The sequence below is a fragment of the Abrus precatorius genome, unplaced genomic scaffold, assembly GCF_003935025.1.
Source record: "Abrus precatorius isolate BTA unplaced genomic scaffold, Abrus_2018 Scaffold2, whole genome shotgun sequence".
Taxonomy (NCBI): Eukaryota; Viridiplantae; Streptophyta; class Magnoliopsida; order Fabales; family Fabaceae; genus Abrus; species Abrus precatorius.
The window spans coordinates 20,502,854-20,521,502 of NW_020874362.1; the positions used below are offsets into that span (position 1 = coordinate 20,502,854).

Here is an 18,649-nt window from a genome sequence, read left to right on the forward strand (position 1 = left end):
CTTTTTCTTGCTTAATAACCATTAATATACTTGAAGCTCTTGTGCTATTAGCTAAGAATGACATATGGATTTAGAAATCCCTTAAACACTCATAAACTCCTAATAAATATAAGGTTATACTACTCTTAGCCTTTGGCATTGTACAAGAGAAAATATTATATTTTCCATAGGAGAAAATATTTGCTTCCTAACTCTACTACAGTAGCTTTATTAGATTTTAGGTACCAAAAGAATAGTATTAACTATCTTTCTAAATTTCATTACGAGTCTTGAGTTCAACATTTTAGAGTAGATCAAATGTTTAAACAAATATCAATCATTTGTACCATTACCTCATTAATAAACTCTACAACCATTCAGTAGATCTACCTTTACTAAGATAGTCTCTTGATGCTCAATTGTTGTTATAAATAGAGATGAAGAAAGTTAGATTCCAAGAAAGATTATAGGTAAAGAACTAGCTATGTTTACCTTCATGGAATAAGTCATATACCATAAAGTATTATGTTAATAGGATACTTATCTTATCTCTTGAAGACTCATTTAAAAAAAATGTTGATGATTTGGTTAAATGGTTTTATACATGGTTATTTTTTTGTATTAATGGATGTTTAAATCTCTATTACTTGTGGTTGGTCTTCTCATTTGTAATTACTTACAATTTGAAAACATCCACTAATGCAATTACCTACCATTATGTTAATTATTTTTAATATTATTACATTTTAAATTGTAATTAACTATTTTATTTTCAATTATAGTTGCAATTCTACTCCAATTTTTTGGTCTAGTTATGTGTTATAATGTTATATATCCAATTTTGTGTAAAACATTTTAGCCTAAACTTGGTTTTGAAAAAGAAAAAACAGGAACAATGTGTTTTCTATAAGTAAAAGTTGGCTTTGACAAAATAAGGAAAGTCAAGATTCAATTTCATACCTCTACAGGCTAAAAGCTAACTTAGGGAGAGACTCAAGAGTAGACCAGAGTAGTAGGGTAGAGAGAGAAAGAAATCAGCAAAGTTTCAAAAATAAGTAAAAAGCAAAGACAAATATTGATCGGAGAGAAAAGATTAAAGAACTGGAGAAGAGTTTCAGAAGAAGAAAGGAAGTCAGGAGCAAAAAAAATAACAATCGAGCATTTAATCTCATTGTCTTAAAATCAAGTAAATGTTTCTTTCATTCTTTATATGATGCTAAGCTTCAAACGTTTTGAGAGTATTATGTTGTTCTTTCTATGATCATATAATATCCTTATTTTGTATTTTTTTTCATTTCACTCTTATTTTTTTCGTGTAATCAAAATGTATAAGAAAATACAATGAAATAAAAATGAGGATAAATAGAGACCCCTACTAGATCCACACCCATCAAAATATCAGTTCCAAACGGACCAAAATTCACTATCACAAAATTGCATCTGCAACACTGAACCTTAGTGATATATGAATTTACTTTGAAGTGTAAGCTTAGGTGAGGTGAATACAGTATGCAGCCCATTCTTCACTTTGACGTCGCCCAGTCAAGTGAAATAGTTTTGTTTTTGTAGTTTCCCATTAATGGTTAAGTGGGGGTATCAAGTGTTGGCGTTCTTTGACTTCACAAAGGTTGGAATACGAACGGTTGAAATTAGCGTTGGATTCAGCTACAGTGAAGGGATCAGTGTTACCAGGGACATAGCTGACGATGGGTTGGGGTGAATAGTGATGGTGCCAGCAAGAGGGAGAAAGTATTGGGGAGTGAGTGTTTGAGGTTTGGGAGAATGGAATCAAAGAAGGAAATGGAGGGGTTGGGAAATCCATAGATGAAGAGGCGCTCTACGGGTGGGAACATTAGCCATTGATGAAGAGGACATTGGTTTCAGAATTCATCATTTCATATGTAATATTATTCCTCGAGCTTTCTCTACAAATTGAAAGTAACCTCAGTCAAATATTTTAATTTATTTTTCAATTAATTTATAATATTGTTAGGATAAAAAAAACCATAAACAATAAAATTAGAATAAATGAAATTTTCATTTCTATTTATTATTTATTTTATTGTGATTGTAATTAATTTTAATATAAACATTAATATTATTTTAGTATCTGTAGATATTATTTAATGTTCTTTTTTATGCATTTTTTTTTCTGAATTTTTTTTATTAAATAATAAAACTCATGTAATAATTTATAACGCTAATATATATATATATATTATAAATTATGAAAGCTTATAACTTATCCTTGCATTAAGTTCTGTATGGTATAAATTTATTGTATTTTAACTTTAATTAGTTATATAGTTATTTTATTAATTAATTAAAATATATTTGATTAAATATTTTTAATTTAAGTATTTAATTTTTAATTAAAATTATTTTATTATACAAAAGTTTATAATATAAATGTGTAATGATTCTATCGTTATATATTATAAATTGATAATATATATATATATATATATATATATTAATTAGCTTTTATATACTATCAATATATTTAAAAATTATTTTTTTTAAATTTTATAAATTATGTAATTATTAAAAAAATAATTTTTTCTCTTCATTTTATAAATAATTTAAGTTTATTTTAAATGTAATTATATGAATTTTTTTAATTAATTAATATATATTTCTTATATTTTTATGGTTAATTAAAATATATTTTCTTACATGTTTTTTTAAATATTAAATATTTTATTAAACTATAATTATTTCACTTAATTAATATAGTGATTAACTATATTAACATGTATCGATTCTACTTTTATATGTTATAAAGTGTTGAGACTTTTACATATTAATATTACCTTGAGTCTAATACAAAAATAAATTTTTTAAAATTAACACATGTTCTAACTTTATTTCATTATCTTTACTAATTAACTTAAGCATATTTTTCATTCTTTAAATATTCATCCTTTATTAAATAAATGATTAATTTAATAATTTAAAATTTAAGTCTTCATTCAAATTTGATTAGTTAATTTGGTGGAGTTGGCCCTTCATTCAGATCTGTAGCAATGGCTTGATTTATTTCTACAACAGTAGATATTCCCTGTACTCTTGTACTAGATCCTCTGGTTGGTCTCATACGTGGTATTGTTGGCACCATTTCTGCTTGTAAAGGTAAATCATTAGCAATTTTACTAAAGTCATGAAATGATGAGGTTAATACATATACCCTTTTCCGAACATGTAAAGATGATTGTGCATCTACTACTATAGGTGGAGAAGGTATCGAGCTTTCAACATTTGCCTCAATTGTTTCAGTGTTTGTTGGTTGTGGTGGTGTTTGCTGTGGACATATTCTTATGTTATGACCTTGTACACCATATCTTTTACATTTATACTTACCAATATCTTTTGTTAATCTTGTCAAATTTGGATTAATATCATCAGGTTCCCTTCTTCTCAATTCTTTAGGTCTTCTAGGACCCTTTTTATTTTTGGGGTGTAAGATCTCATCAAATTTAGTTTTAGGCCACATGTCCTGGCCATTTGTGGTGGAAATCTTGTGTGCATAACACATGACATATGTATCACGAGAATAATGGTCATCAACATAGTTCATGAGTTCAATTTTTTGAATTGTAAGTCAACCACAACATGCTTGCATGGCGTAACGCCCCAAATTTTTGTATTAAGTATTGTTATTTATATAAATTTAAATGCATATATATATATATATATATATATATGTGTGTGTGTGTGTGCGTGTGTGTGTGTGTGTGTGGATGTATGATTGATTGGATTGAACTGGTTGGGCTGAAAATAGGCTAAGTGCCTAAGTGCAGGGTGTAATACTGAGTTGTTCTCGTTGCAGCGAGAGGGCCCTGGGAGGAAAGACTGAAACTGTCACCTTCTCGTTGTAGTGAGAGACGTCTCGCTGTAGCGAGAGAGCGACAGTTTGGAGTTCTCATGGAGTTCTTCCATGTGTTTTAGGCTGCAATCTATGTAAGGAGCACGTTCGTGGTCGAATCTGAGTGTGGGTCTTCAATCTAAGGTAAGGGGGGACTCTATCCTACTCTTTTGTGCGTGAATTATTGTTATTTTGCTGAATATTGTGTTGTGGCTGAATTAGAGGGTAGGAAATTGCTGAGGAATGTAATGTGGGCCATGTGCCGTGATACGTGAACATTATGTGTGTTGACCCAAAATTGATGGATGTGGATTGTGTGTAAATGTTGTGTGATAAAATGAGGGCCTGTATGCCGAGTGTTGTAAATGGGTATGGGCACTTGTGCCGTATATTTGAATGAATATTGTGAAAATGTGGGCCCAAGGGCCGTATAATATGAATGATAATTGTAGGCTACGTGCCGTGCGCTGTGAAATGAAATGTGGGCTGTGCGCCGTGTGTGAGCATGATTATTGTATGCGTGAATGGAACATGTGTGAATGGGCGTGTAGCGCCGTTGTAATGTGCTGTGAATGGTTTAGCAATACACTGGAGGTATGAAAGATGAGAACAGTAGAAATACCTTGGGGAAGGAGGGGTGGTGACACCAACTGTGGAACGGGTGCACCACAGGCCACACGCTCTCTTCCTGACTAGATCTCTTACCATTACCTTTGCTGAGCGACCCGTGACTGCCCACGTGGTATCCGTGAGGTGAGGGTAACCGGCGACCATTCATAGTAGAAATTTGTGATCACAGTGCCACAGTGCCACAGTGAGTGTGGCTGGTGTGCATATGCATGAGTTTATTAATTATACTTATGAATGTGAAATGTTGTCTGTGATTGTAATTGCTTAATGTATTGAAAATGTACTAGAGGTGAGACTCTATGTTGACTGTGTGTCTTTGGGTAGTGTAGAGTACTCACCCTTACATTCATTTTTCAGGTAATCAAGACAATCAGCACTGGACTCAGTGAAGGGATGGATGGACTGCTATAGAACTTAGCTTTTATTTCGAAATTGTTGTAACTGAACTAGTCTTGTAGCAGTCATTTAATATTAATTTGTAACACTTCCCTTATTTAGAAGTATTTTATGAAAATTGATTATTCGAATTTGCAAAATTTTTATTTAATTGAAATTAAATTTAAGGTGTTACACATGGAATGCCCACTAAATCCTAGAAATTACAATTGCAGTAATTCTTATAGATGTTTATCATAAATTTCTCACCAGAGTGTAAATGGCTCACTTCAAAGTCTCTTTTTCCTCCCCAACTTGCTACGCAATTCTATGACTTTTCAACCTCTCTATCTAGTCTTTTTAAAGGCTTAGACATAATCTGTCCCCTATATGCACTAACTTTCCCCTTAAAGTTAGAAAATATATTCATCAAATAAATCCTTATCCACTCAAACATTGTAATAATTGGTTTATCCCTTACAATCAGAATTGTGCTGTTAAATGCTTCACTCAGATTATCCATTAGTATCTCACATTTTAGGTAACTTGAAAATTTATGCTTACACCATGCTCTCCTGTCCAAATTAAATAGCTACCAGTAGGTAGCCTCATTCAAATCTCTTATCTGCTGCATGTAAGCCCTCCAAAGTTGTTCATATGTTGCTTTGACAACACCCATCATGAGATCTCTTAGTTGCAGTCCTCCTCCAAACTTTTTAAAATTGTTGTATAAGTGCCTCAAATAGAATCTATGCTCAACAGGAACAGAAAATTCTTCAAACACTTACATCAAGTCCTGTAAAAAATGAACCAGAAACTCAGCAAAAATATTGAATGAAAATGAACCAACCAACATCTCAAAATAAACCAACATCTAAAAATGGACACTTACCTTTTGTTGGTCACTCATAAAGACCCACTTGTTTTCCTCAATGGAGCCAATATCTTCTCAGAGCAAATTTAAAAACCATCTCCAAGTATCTTTTGTCTCAGTCTCCAAAAGCCAAAGGAAGGTGTTGAGCATTTGGGTCTCTCCTAACAAAAATCAAAAGCTGGCCACCAAATTTGTTTTTTAAGTGACAATCATCCACCCCTATTAATGGTCGACATGCCTTCTTAAAGGCTAATTTTGGACCTTTAAGGCACATGTAGAAACTCCTAAACCTTGGCAAAATCTCCAAAGAAGATCTAAAAACCCTAATCACACAAGTATTGCCTACACTTCTTTGTTTAAGTTCAGCTGCATATCTCCACAGTAGTCCATACTGTTTGTCAATGTTACCATCAATCACACTTTTAGCTATATGTTTAGCCCTGAATGCTCTTGACAGTGTTATCCCAGTGGAATAGTTGGATATAATTTCTCCAACAATATCCTTTAATGTAATATCAGTGGTCCCAGCCTTCATCTTGTTAATCAAAATCTTGGCAACCCAAGCTAACTTTGCACTCTTATTGTGGAAGACCCTTCCACATATGTGTTTGTTAAACAGAGTGTTCAGCTTATAAGTCTCTGAATTGCTGACTTTACTAACATACACAGAGTATTCAGCACAATGCCTACATCTTGCCCTTACCTTTGTCTTGTCATTCAAATCAAATCTGATTTCCTTTCCATTCAGCACATTGTACTTTCGAATTGCGTCCTTAAACTCCTTGATGGAACCAAACTCCAAACCTAACTTCAATTTATGATCCTTATTCAATTCATCAGCATTAAAACTGGAATATTTCCTTCTATAATCATCTTTCTCAGAGTCATTACTAAGCAGCTCTTCACTTTCATAACCATGATCAATATCATGTACTTGTATTTGCCTTCTAAAAATTATCTGCATTGTGTAAACCTTGACTACTTTGACAAAAAATATTCACTCTTTTTGATTGCCTCTTCCTAGCAGCCTTTTTTTTTTTTTTCCCCACCTCCAGGTTTCTCAACAACAGTAGCAGTCCCAACATCATCATCATTATACCCACCCCCAATAGCACCATCACCATCCCCAACATCAGCATCCCCACCCCCAACACCTGCAATACCACCACCAACAGTCACCCTTCTTCTAGACTGACCATCACTCTGAAGCGCACTTGGTAAGTCTCCTTCAGGTGTCGACTTTTCAATAAAATCTTCATCCTAAAAAATTCAAACAACTTATACACGAACATTGACTTTGTCAGGCTGATGAATACTCTGAGCAACATTTACCTCTTCAGCCTCAACATCTTCATTCACTTTCTTTGCAAATGACTTCTTCCTTCTACTTTTTACTCGCCCAAATTCTAGAACATCTCTATCAAATCTATCATCCATGTCACCAGCTCTATCCTCCTCACTTTCATCTAAATGAATTTCGTTTAGAGATTCCTCCTCACTACTGGAAAATTTTTTCCCAACAACACCCTCATTGCGTCCTTCACAAACAACATATATTTCAACCTCCACACTATTACACATGGCAAAATTAGCCATGTCTAGGGCTACAGTATCACAATTGATTTCCTTGAAGTCAGAAGGACCAAATTTCCATCATATCCTCATAGGGTGCTCTCCGTAACCTTAGTCTTCTTTTAAAATCTCAAGTGCTTCAAAGTACGACCACCTGTACATATCAATATTCTTCATAGGAACAACTTCTTTGTCCTTAACATAGTGCATGACGGGGCCGTAATGAATTATAGCATTAAAAGCCATCTACATAAAAAAAAGGAACAAATATTCATGTCAGGTAAAGCAAAAATTTATGAAAGAAAATCCTAACCCCAAATAATCTAATCAAATAACACTTACCTTTAACAATGTCGACAATGTCCACAACGTTGCCTCTGGTAACAACCACGGTGCTTGGGAAATAAGGAAAAAACAACAACGTTGATGTTTGTTTCGAAAATGAAAAACAACAAAGGTGAAGATGAAGATGAGAAACAAACTACAATGTTAAATAAGGGGTTCAACGATTTTTTTCTTTCTATTTGAAAATATTTCACTTGAAGATCAAGATTGAGTAACTGTCCAATGGTGGTTTAAGCTTACTTCTTCAACATTTTCACATTGCGTGCTTAAATTTCTATGTTTTACTTTTTTATTTTTTTAAATTCAAAAATAATGATGTGAAATTCGATGTGGTGGTTTAATAGTGAGGTGGATGAAAGAGATTGATGGTGACGTGACAAATTATTAGCCACATCATCATTTAACTGACGGAGGTTAACGTCAGGTATAAAATTGAAAAAAAAAATTAGTTAGGCATTAAAATGAAAAAAAAAAATTATGAGGTAGTTTTTTATATTAATCCTATTTGGAGGTAGTTAAAAGGTATTTAAATCTATTTAAAATATATAATTATCAAATTTTAAATTTTGATTTAAAAATAATTAATATCTTCTATGTTATTTTACATTTAACATCTAATTCCGTAGTTAATTTTAGCAAATCTTTTAATTCAATTAGCTAACTTTTTAAGTTAAAATTTTTAATTTTTACTAATTTTTTAACTTCTAACTATCATGTTCGCTAATTTTACTGAATAGACCCTGTATCTTTGTATTCTTTGTCTAGGCAGGGAAGCTTCTATTTGTTGAAAATTCTCTATACATTACTTTTCTTTTTGATATTTTATTTAATTTTTTCAATAACAGGAAGTTATATTAGAGTTATTTACGGTTTGTTCAATTCAATTTTTACTCAAAAAATCATTCAAACAGCAAAATATATATATATATATATATATATATATATAATTTGGTTTAGTTCAATTTGAATATAGTTTGAAAATTGAACCAGATCGAATAATAAAATACCAGTTTGAAAAATCATTTTTTTATATTATTAAATTCTTTTATTTTTAAAAATTTTATTTATTAATATATAAATTTTAATTCAATTTTAAATATATAGTGATAGTAGCTCAAAAATTAAAATGAGTCTATTAAAATAATAAAAAATAGAGAAAAGAAATGATAATTGAAAAGATAAAAATATATAAAATAATAAGTTATTGTAGAGAAAAATGAGAGTTTAAAGTGACTCAATATATTTATACAATATTATAATAAAATTGAGTAAAAATAAATAAATCTTATATCAAAATATAATAAAAATCAATATAAATTTATTATGCAGTTCGGTTTAGTTTTGGTGATGACAACCAAACATAAAATCAAATCGTAAAATAAAATGTATTTTTTAGTTTTCAGTTCGATTAATTTTTAGTTGAATTGATTTTTTTTGTCAATTTACGATTTGAAAATAGTTTAATATCATTTTGAACACCTTTAAGTTATATGTAATAAAATTTTATTAAAAATTATAATATTAAATAATATTAATGTATTAAATTACATTAAAATTTATAATTTTTAATAAAACTAATCATATATAATTTTTTAGTTTATATATTGTTACACATGTTAAAAAAAATAATATTTAATATATTATCATATTTAATTCATAAAGTGAATTGAATTTATAATTTGTTATCAATTTATAATTATCATTATCCCATTCTTTATTAATGTCCTAGTCTTATATAAAAAAAAATGTTGAATTCGTTATTTTTCTTTAACTTCTTTATCCTATTTAAATACATTATCATTATTATGCTCCTATTATATGAACTATGCTTTTTAAATATTTTTTTTACTTTTTATTTGTCTTTGAAATAATTAGTCCTAACATATTAATTTATTTCTGGCCACATTTTAATTTACCTGTTATACTAATATAGTTCTAAAAAAATTAATAGCAAAAAAAGAATAGAATAAAAAAATTAAAATAACTAAAGAAGATGTCATTTAATTATTTGCAACTGTATATGGTTATTATTACAATCAACTACGGTTGACGGAATTAATAAAATATTCTTCATACCTACCATATTTATAATTTATAAAATTATTTCTATCTAAATATCTTAAATAACAAAAAAATTAAAAAAAAATTAAAAGTTCATTAAAATGAAATGCAGTGATTTATATGCATTTGTTTTGAAATCTTTTAAATTCCTTTTAGTTATAAATAATAAAATTTATTTAAATTAAAAAAAAGTTAATCATATAAAATAAACACACTAAAAAGGTATCGTTTACTTTAAAAAAAAATTATTAAGTGCTAGGATAATATTCGTTAGTATAAACTTTGTCTAATAAAATTTAAATTGTTAGTAAATAATTTAAAATCCTAAACTAATAAATAATGTTTGTATATTAACGTTTTATATTAATAAATTATTTATATATATATATATATATATATTATATTTTTAATTAAACTCAAAATAATTATATTAATAATTCAAATTTTGTTAAAAAAATTTTAAAAAATTTGGGCCTAATTTACTCTCAAAAACTAGTTTATAGGAGGAGGACTACTTTAGTCCTTATAATGAGTATTCTGACTTTATTCCTAACTAATGTGAAATATACAGGACGAGACATCTGTATAAGGCATAGGTGGACCCAACAGAACTGAACATTTATGGATAGTCTCGCATTCAAACTGAATATACTCTGATAACATGTTAAAAAACTTTTATAGATAGCTTCACATTTAAATTGAATATACTCTGATAAAATGTTAAAAAATTTGGACCTAACTTACTCACAAAAGCTAACTCATAGAAGAAGGACTACGCTTAACTTAACTCTTATGAGCAGTATTCCGTGGGACATCTTAACAATTTAAAAATAAAACTTTTAATTATTAAATACTAAAGTATATGCATACAATGATGGATACTTTATTACATATGAATTTTGGTGAATAGTGGTAGCTGGGGAGGAGGTGGGGTGATAATATTCTTGACGCTTTTTTCTTTTGTATTTTTGCGGTTGACAGTGATTTGAATCTCTATTGCATACATGGAAGTAAGTGGCATTTCTGCATTAAGGGACCACTCCATATTCATGGTATTTCAAGAGCGTAGGGTCCCTGAGATGTGGCACTAAATGAGGTATTAATTTACGTTATCAAAGCCAAGGTCGATGGTTAAGTGGCTATAGGCATGTCCACATTTTTGTCGTAACCAGCACACAAAATTCAATCTTTTAAAGAAAAATCAGAAAAGAAAGAGAAAATAAAAGAGTGGGAGATGGGGGAACACCACACCTCTTATCCCTTTAAAGATGAGGTGAATCTATCATTTGGATTTCTTGAGCTATTTTGGCCCTTCACTCTAGATATGTGTGGATAACACCATGTGACACTCATTTTTATGCTCTCTACTATATAAAACCCCCCTCAAAATATCTTCCCCTCTTGTGTACTTTAGCCGTTTGTTTCCTTTCTTCTATTTCTTTTTTTTTTTTTTTTCACAACTAGCTACATTAACACAATGCATCACAGTCACCAATACCCACTGCCTTGTTTGTATTGCCACCCATATAGCTATATTAGGATGGTAATTTACTTTATCCCCCTTTTGTTTTATATATATGTCAAACACTTAGTTTACTTAAAAGAGCATTCCCATGATTGATTATATTGTTATAAACTCCAAATAACCTTCATGCATGTAAAATGCAGGTTCAAAATCTCATAGAGAGATGCATGCTCTTTCACATGAGTCAAGACCAGTGCATAAAGGCACTAGCAGAACATGCAGGGATTAAACCACTTGTTACAGTCACAGGTTCTAATCTTTCATCGCTGTGAGTTTGTGTAATATATAGCACTTATGTTGTGAAGTCTATGTTATATTACACTCGGTGTTTCTTCCTCGACATGGTTATGTGAATTTATGTTCCTTATGCAGTGTGGAAAGAGTTGCAAAAGGAGAACAAGGAGTTCTTTAGAGCATATTTACAAGTTGTCTCCCCAAGGCCATTCATGAGTAAGAGATCTAAACTTCCATGTCTTTTCCAGAACCAGTTTGGTTTAAAATTTGAAACTACGATGTGGAAACATATAAAATGATTGTGAAGATTTATATGTAGCTCAACATCAGTTTATGACCATTAATCTTGGTATAATTAAGGCTTCTATCTATGCTGTGCATGCACAGTTATATCAGTTCTTATTTTTTAATTTTTCAGGTAGATATTTTCAAAGGGGACCAAGATTAGCAAGAAGGAAACACTGGAAATGATCAAGTAATTAGTAGTGGGCCAGTAATCCTACAAGGGAAAAGTGAACTGGATTACTCTGTCATCATTAAGTTAAAGATGGATCAGGGATTATTAGTTACCGGTTTAAATATTAATGATGACTAATCATAGCAAGGAAGTTGTTAGCTTTATTTTTGGTCAGTATCTCCTTAGGATTTGTGGGTTCATGGCATATATAATGGCCTATGGTTCTAGTTCTTTAAAACTAGATGCTGTTCTGGAGGACATAAAAGAAATAAAATTGTACCATAGCCATTAGCTATAAGGATGTAAACAAAGTGATTCAAGTCTTTTACATTTAGTTTTGTGTAATTTTTTAAGTTTATTTGAGATTTTCATTTCTTTCTGTGGATGCTTATTTCCAGTATTTTGACTGTAAAAAGCTGTCATTGGAATAATTTCCACAGTTGTACAAATTTGACAGCAGTGAAGTTAATTCAAAAGAACCAAAATTAATGATAGAAGCTTGCTTTAGCCAGTAAATCTCTCTCTTTGTGGAAGTTATACAATCTTTGATTTCTTTCTGCTAGTTCTGGATACCATAAATAGTGTTTTAAATTACGAACTGCAAAATATAGGATTTTTGAGTCACCGTAGCCGTATTGCAACTATAATTGCGGCTGCATCAACTGTTGTCCACAATTTACTGTAATATCAAAGATCGCAATATAAAACACCGACCATGAAGATAATTTACATCGAGAGAAACTCTTAATTAAACAATAAAAAAATGTGTGATCATGAAGAATACTGAAGCTGGTATGCTTGAACATAGAGGTGTCACTCAAAAAGTAAAAACTATCAATTAATTACTACTGTAAAACACTTCCTAAAGCTTAAAGTTCGAAAGATATAACAATGATTCACACTCATTTTGGAACTGCACCACTATTTAAAACCATGTAAATGGGTCAAATTATAAAATGAAGATGTTATATGTGAGGGAAATGATTCTTGTGAGAGTCAAATAGGTAAAAAATGTAGATAATACAAATTCTCTCCTGTAGTCTTCTCTGCAGCCTCCCTCCAACTAAATTTTCACATTTGATTTTATAAATTAATTTAAAGAGAGATAACAATTAAACAAATGAGAGAGGAAATGCTGTATTTATCGAGGCTAGATTATCCAGAAGTAAGAGAGAATCTGGATTCTAGATAACGTGGCAGATAAAAAAAAAAGTGATTGTGAAAAATTAAGAACTATATATATAAAAGGACATAGGTATAAAATGAGTATGAAAAAATCAATATTCATGTCTTAAATTGTCAAGTATGTATCCTTCTTAATTCATTTTCATTCACGAGAGCATCTTTTCTTTGAAGGTAAATGATGTAATGGAAACTTTAATGTTAAGATTAAAAAAATGATTATTAATTTATAATATTTTTACAATAAAATTTATAATAAAATTATATAACAAAATTTTCTATATCTTTTTTCATTTCATTACTTATTTTATTTTCCTCTTCTCTTCTGTTTTTTATCTCACTAGTTTATTTAAAAATTGTACAACGTACAATTAACATTTATCTTCTGGATGGTCCTGAGCCTTCTTCACTCAAAGGGTGTCCTTGCCATAATGGAATTCCTTGGAACCTTCCTTCCACGGAAACCCTGGCCGTCTTCATTGACATGAAAGTTTCGTGCATTCCGTCGTACACTCGTTGCAATGACAAAGTACCATAGTAGAGGCAAAGCACGTATTGTATTATTATTATTATTATTATTAGATAACAAAAGTTTTTAAAAACATCTTATTAGAAATAAAATATATTTTATATATAATAAGAGTCATCATTAAAATTTATTTTAAGAAAATCATAAATAAAATTTTAAAAAAATAATTTTTAAAACAAAAAATGATTTTAGAATTATTTATGTATACAAAAAATATGAGCACCATATCAGTTTAAACAATTTTTACTTTAAATTTGTTATAAAAATTTATTATTATTTTAAAAAACACATGTTTAACTACTAAACAATTTTTATCATTTTATTTGTTAAAAGAAAAAATAGTTATTTAATAAAATATTAATTGATATTTGTTTAAAAAAAGAAAATTTCATTTTAAAAACTATTTTGATTTGACATGTTAAATGTCGCTCTTATGTATTTTAAGTGCAATAGATAAATCTAAATCAAAGCCACGTAAATTTATAAAAAAAAATTGTGGAATTGCTATATAAGTTTTTAAAATAATTTGTTTTAAAATTTTTATTTTCTTAAAAATAAAATTATATCTTTTAAGATACAAAATAGTACCACTATACGTGTTATCATACGATAGACAATACAAAAGGCGAAAAAAAATCATACATTATAAAGCATTACAAAATAATAGTAATTAAAACAATGTATTTTAATTTATGTAAGAGTATTTGAATATATATTTTAATTCCAATACATGAATCTTTTACCACTTATTTGTCAATTGAAAGCAATGTAAATCATATATTAGTATTGTAAAATATTGTATAATAAAATAGAAAAATAAATTTAGGTATTAAATATTTAATTATTTAATTTATTACAATTAGAAACATGACTTGAAATTTTTTAAAATATAAAATTAATTGTATTTAATAAAAAGAGAAATATTTAAAGAGAAAAAAACAAAATATTAGATAGATTAGTAAATATAATTTATTAAGTTTATATTATATAAGATCTAAGGTAATGTTAATATACAAATGTCTTAACAATTTAAAATGTATAAGGATAGAGATATTATACAATAACATTACAAATTTTTGCATTAATATGATTTTGGCTTGGCTAATAAATTAGTAAATTAATATGTTTCACTCTTTTAATAATTTAAAAGGAAAAACTAGCTACATGATTATTAAATTTGATCTGAAAAAGACTTATGTAAGCTGCATTGGTGCTTTATTAAAGATTCTCTCCAAAAAATAAGGTTGGAACCAAAGCTTACTGAGCTTATTTTTCATTGCATTTCTTCCTCCTCTATGTATATAAATTGGAATGGCTCTAGGACTAGGATTTTTAAACCTAAGAGGAGCATTCAACATGGGAATCTAATATCCATATATATATATATATATATATATATATATGTTATGCATTAAGAGATTGACTCATTTAATCAGGACAAAATTCTTAGCAAAGATTGGTCTTTTTTTGCTTCTAGTGGTTCAAGGCTTAGGATCTCCCACCTATTTTTAGCATATGATATTATACTGATAGCTAAAGCTGATATTCCCAATTCCCAGGTTATCAAATATGTCCTCAATGAATTCTATTAAGCCTCAGGACTTAGTATTAATAATGTTAAATCCTCCTTATTTTGTTCTAAGAATACTAATCCTCATGTAGTTAAGGAGATTAGTGACAACCTTGGTATTAGTCATTCCAGTCAGTTAGGTAACTATCTTGGGATCCCTCTTTGTCTGCACAAACCTACTAAGCAGGACTATAATTTTTTAATAGAAAAACTTAGGAAAAAATTTTCTATTTGGAAGATGAATTCTCTATCTCTTGCAGGTAGAGTTTCCTTAGCCCAGTCCAGCCTTATGAGCATTCCCTTCTACTTTATGCAATTTGTCTTACTTCCTATTTCTATTTGCAATGAGATGAACAATCTATGTAAAAGATACATTTAGTGCTCTTTAGGGGTAGAAAGTGTCATCTTATTAGTTGGGATAAAATTTGTAGACGTAAGAGTGAGGAGGGCCTGAGGTTCAAAGATATCCACCTACTTAACAAAGCTTTTTTAATGAAAACTTTTTTGGAGAATGACGTCATCTCCTAATAATCTATGGGCTCAAGTTGTCAACTGCAAATATAAATTTTCTAGTGAAAAGAACCCTAATCTTAACATCCATCATAATGTTTCTTACTTTTGGAAAAATATGCTTTCTATGTGAGACCCTTTCTCCAAAGGGCTAGGCTAGATCATTAGGGATGGCCTATCTACAAAGTTCTAGAATGATAATTGGGTTCCCAATCTTCAATCTTTATCCCATTATGCCTTACAAACTATTCCTATTGAAAACTTTCATGACCCAATTTTTGTTTATTCTTCCCATAGTAGCTGGGACTGGGGCAGGATTAGGGAGTTACTACCTGATTTTATCTATGATTATATTGATTAAATTAAACTCCCTAATCTCTCTATGGGGTTTGATTTGTTCTATTAGACCCATAATAGCAATGGGTTGTTTTCAATTAGATTTGCATATGATTCTCTTTCTACTTCTTTTAATTTTGTTGCTGCCAATATTGTGTTTAAACTCATTTGGTTATGGAATGGTCCTTCTAAAATTGCTCACTTTCTTTGGTATGCTACAATGCCCCTGAATCTATCCTCCATGTTCTTAGAGATTATTGGTATGCTAAGCAAATTTGGAAATTTTCTTCTTACCAAATAATTGGGCTTGTTTTTTTTTTAGTTTAGGCCTTACTGAGTGGGTGAAGCTTAACCTATCAAAAACTGACCATAATAACTTTCTTTATTGGAATATTCTGTTTAGGGCTATCATTTGACATCTTTAGAAAGATAAAAACAATGGAATTTTTCATAACTGTTGTTTTACCCGAGGTGTTAATTAATAAAATTCTATGTGATTTTGGTTATTTTACCTCTTGCAATAAGCTTAACAGTAAAGCCGAATCTAGTTATTTGAGTGCTCTCACACTGATAAAATGGTCCCCTCCCCCTCAGGTCAATTTAAACTAAATATGGATGGATCAGTTGCAAAATCTGGGTTGGCAGCTGGCTATGGTGACTTGATCAGAGATTCTAAGGGTGGCTTTGTTGCTAGATTCTAGAACATCCTTGAGCCATGTTCCTCTTTAGCTGTAGAGTTGTGGAGCATTTTTTAGGGGATCAAGCTTGCCTTTTAGAAAGGGTTTGATTTTATTTGGATTGAAAATGATTCAAAAGAAGTTGTATCTTTGATTTTCGAGTTCCAGAATTGTAATAATAGCCTATTTCTATTTATTAATAACATTAGAATTTTGCTAAAAAGCATCAATTTTGTTAAATTTAACTATTCTCCTAGATAGGCTAACCAAAGTGTTGATATGTTAGCCAAAGCTGGCTTAGAAGATTGTTTGCCTTTCTTTCATTTTGATAAGGCCCATTCTGTTGTTTGGCCTTATCTTAGCTTGGATGCTTTGGGCTTTTTTGCTAGGTTATTTTCATATGTTCTTTTGGATTTTTAACTCTATTTTCCAACCAAAAAAAATAAATAAAAGGAAGAAATATCTTACAGAAAATATTTTAATTAATTATCTAATTAATTAAAAAAATAAAAATATGATTTGATTTAAGATAAAATTTTATTATTTGTAATTAAAAATTATTTTGGTTAATAAAATTAGTATTTAATAAATTAAAAATAAAATAAACTTTAAATTTTTAAAAATATTTATGTATTACATGAGACTTAAAATAATGTAGATACACACAACGTGTAAAAGTCGAGATGCTACATTTTAGTATTTTAAATTGTTACATTGATTAAATGAATTGATTTTAAGTTAATTAAAAAATAAATTAAATTGGATAATAGAAAGAAAAAAATATTTAAGATAATATATCTTGATTAATTAATGAAATAGGTAAAAATGAATATACTTTAATTAATAAATAAATTATATGATTAAATAGAAATAAATCTTGGTTCAATTTTAGGAAAAAATTATATTATTGAATAATTTAAGAGATGAAGATTTTAGAGAAAAAATTAATTAAATAAGATAAACATATAATTTATTTATTTTAGAAGTAAGATTTAATGTTTCAATACATTGATGGTGTATAAGATTTAAGGTAATATTGATATATATAAGTTATGACAATTTATAATGCATAAAGGTACAAAGAATAGCTATACATTAGCATTATAAACTATTGCATTAATTTAGTAAATTTTTTTAATAAATTACAAGAGAAATATTTAAAAGAAGAGAATAAAAATATACTTTAATAAAACAATTATTTGATTAATTAAAGATAAAACACGAGTTAATTTTGAAATAAAGTTATATTATTTAATAATTAAAGTAAGAAATATTTAAAAGAATAAATTATAATTAATTGAAAATATTTAATTGATTAATTTAAAAAAAATGAATTAACTTTCTAAGTATATTAATATTGCAAGGAACCTAAGATAACATATACATACAGGAGTTTCAATAATTTATAAAGTATGACGATAGAAAAACTATACATATGAACATCATAAATTATTTCATGAGTTTTAATTATTTTATAGAGATTTAAAAGAAAATATAACTTATTAATCATGAAATAAAGAAATAATAAATCTAAATAAAATTATATCTATTTTAAAACAATAATAAAAATGACAGTAAAATATAGATCGATTTGTGAAATTACTCTATTATAATTGTAAATAGAAATACAAGTTTAATAGCAATTATCATAAAAAATCTAAAAAAAATTTGCAAAAAGAGAAGAACCAAGAAATAACTCAAAATAACTTAAAGTAAAAAAATAACAAAAAATGTAAAAAGGAAGAAAGTTGAAAAGATTAGGATTCCTAATTCCTCTGACTTCGTCTTTATATATAACTTCAATCGTAAACTAAATATAAACTAATAAGTTCCAAAAATAAAATGGGTTACAAAAATCTAATTATAATCAAATCTTAATAACAAACTACTAATGAATACTTAATTTTTGTAACAACATATGAGAGATA

The 18,649-nt window shown here is 28.7% G+C and overlaps 2 protein-coding genes across 3 annotated transcripts; one reads left to right on the forward strand and one right to left on the reverse strand.

Moving 5' to 3' along the window:
• Window positions 1-5,838: 5,838 nt before the first annotated feature.
• LOC113859593 lies at window positions 5,839-6,687 on the reverse strand. The gene has a single exon (XM_027492324.1). The coding sequence runs from the start codon at window positions 6,685-6,687 to the stop codon at window positions 5,839-5,841; it is 849 nt and encodes a 282-aa protein (XP_027348125.1).
• Window positions 6,688-11,105: 4,418 nt separating this feature from the next.
• Window positions 11,106-12,408, forward strand: LOC113858690. 2 transcript variants are annotated; one of them, XM_027491421.1, is made up of 4 exons: window positions 11,106-11,244; window positions 11,370-11,475; window positions 11,599-11,676; window positions 11,879-12,408. In XM_027491421.1, exons 1-4 carry the CDS (start codon window positions 11,179-11,181, stop codon window positions 11,929-11,931), a joined length of 303 nt encoding a protein of 100 aa, XP_027347222.1. In that variant the 5' UTR covers window positions 11,106-11,178; the 3' UTR covers window positions 11,932-12,408. The 2 variants fall into 2 exon arrangements, with proteins under 2 accessions (XP_027347222.1, XP_027347221.1); XM_027491420.1 differs by having other exon boundaries at window positions 11,121-11,244; window positions 11,599-12,356.
• Window positions 12,409-18,649: the final 6,241 nt, after the last annotated feature.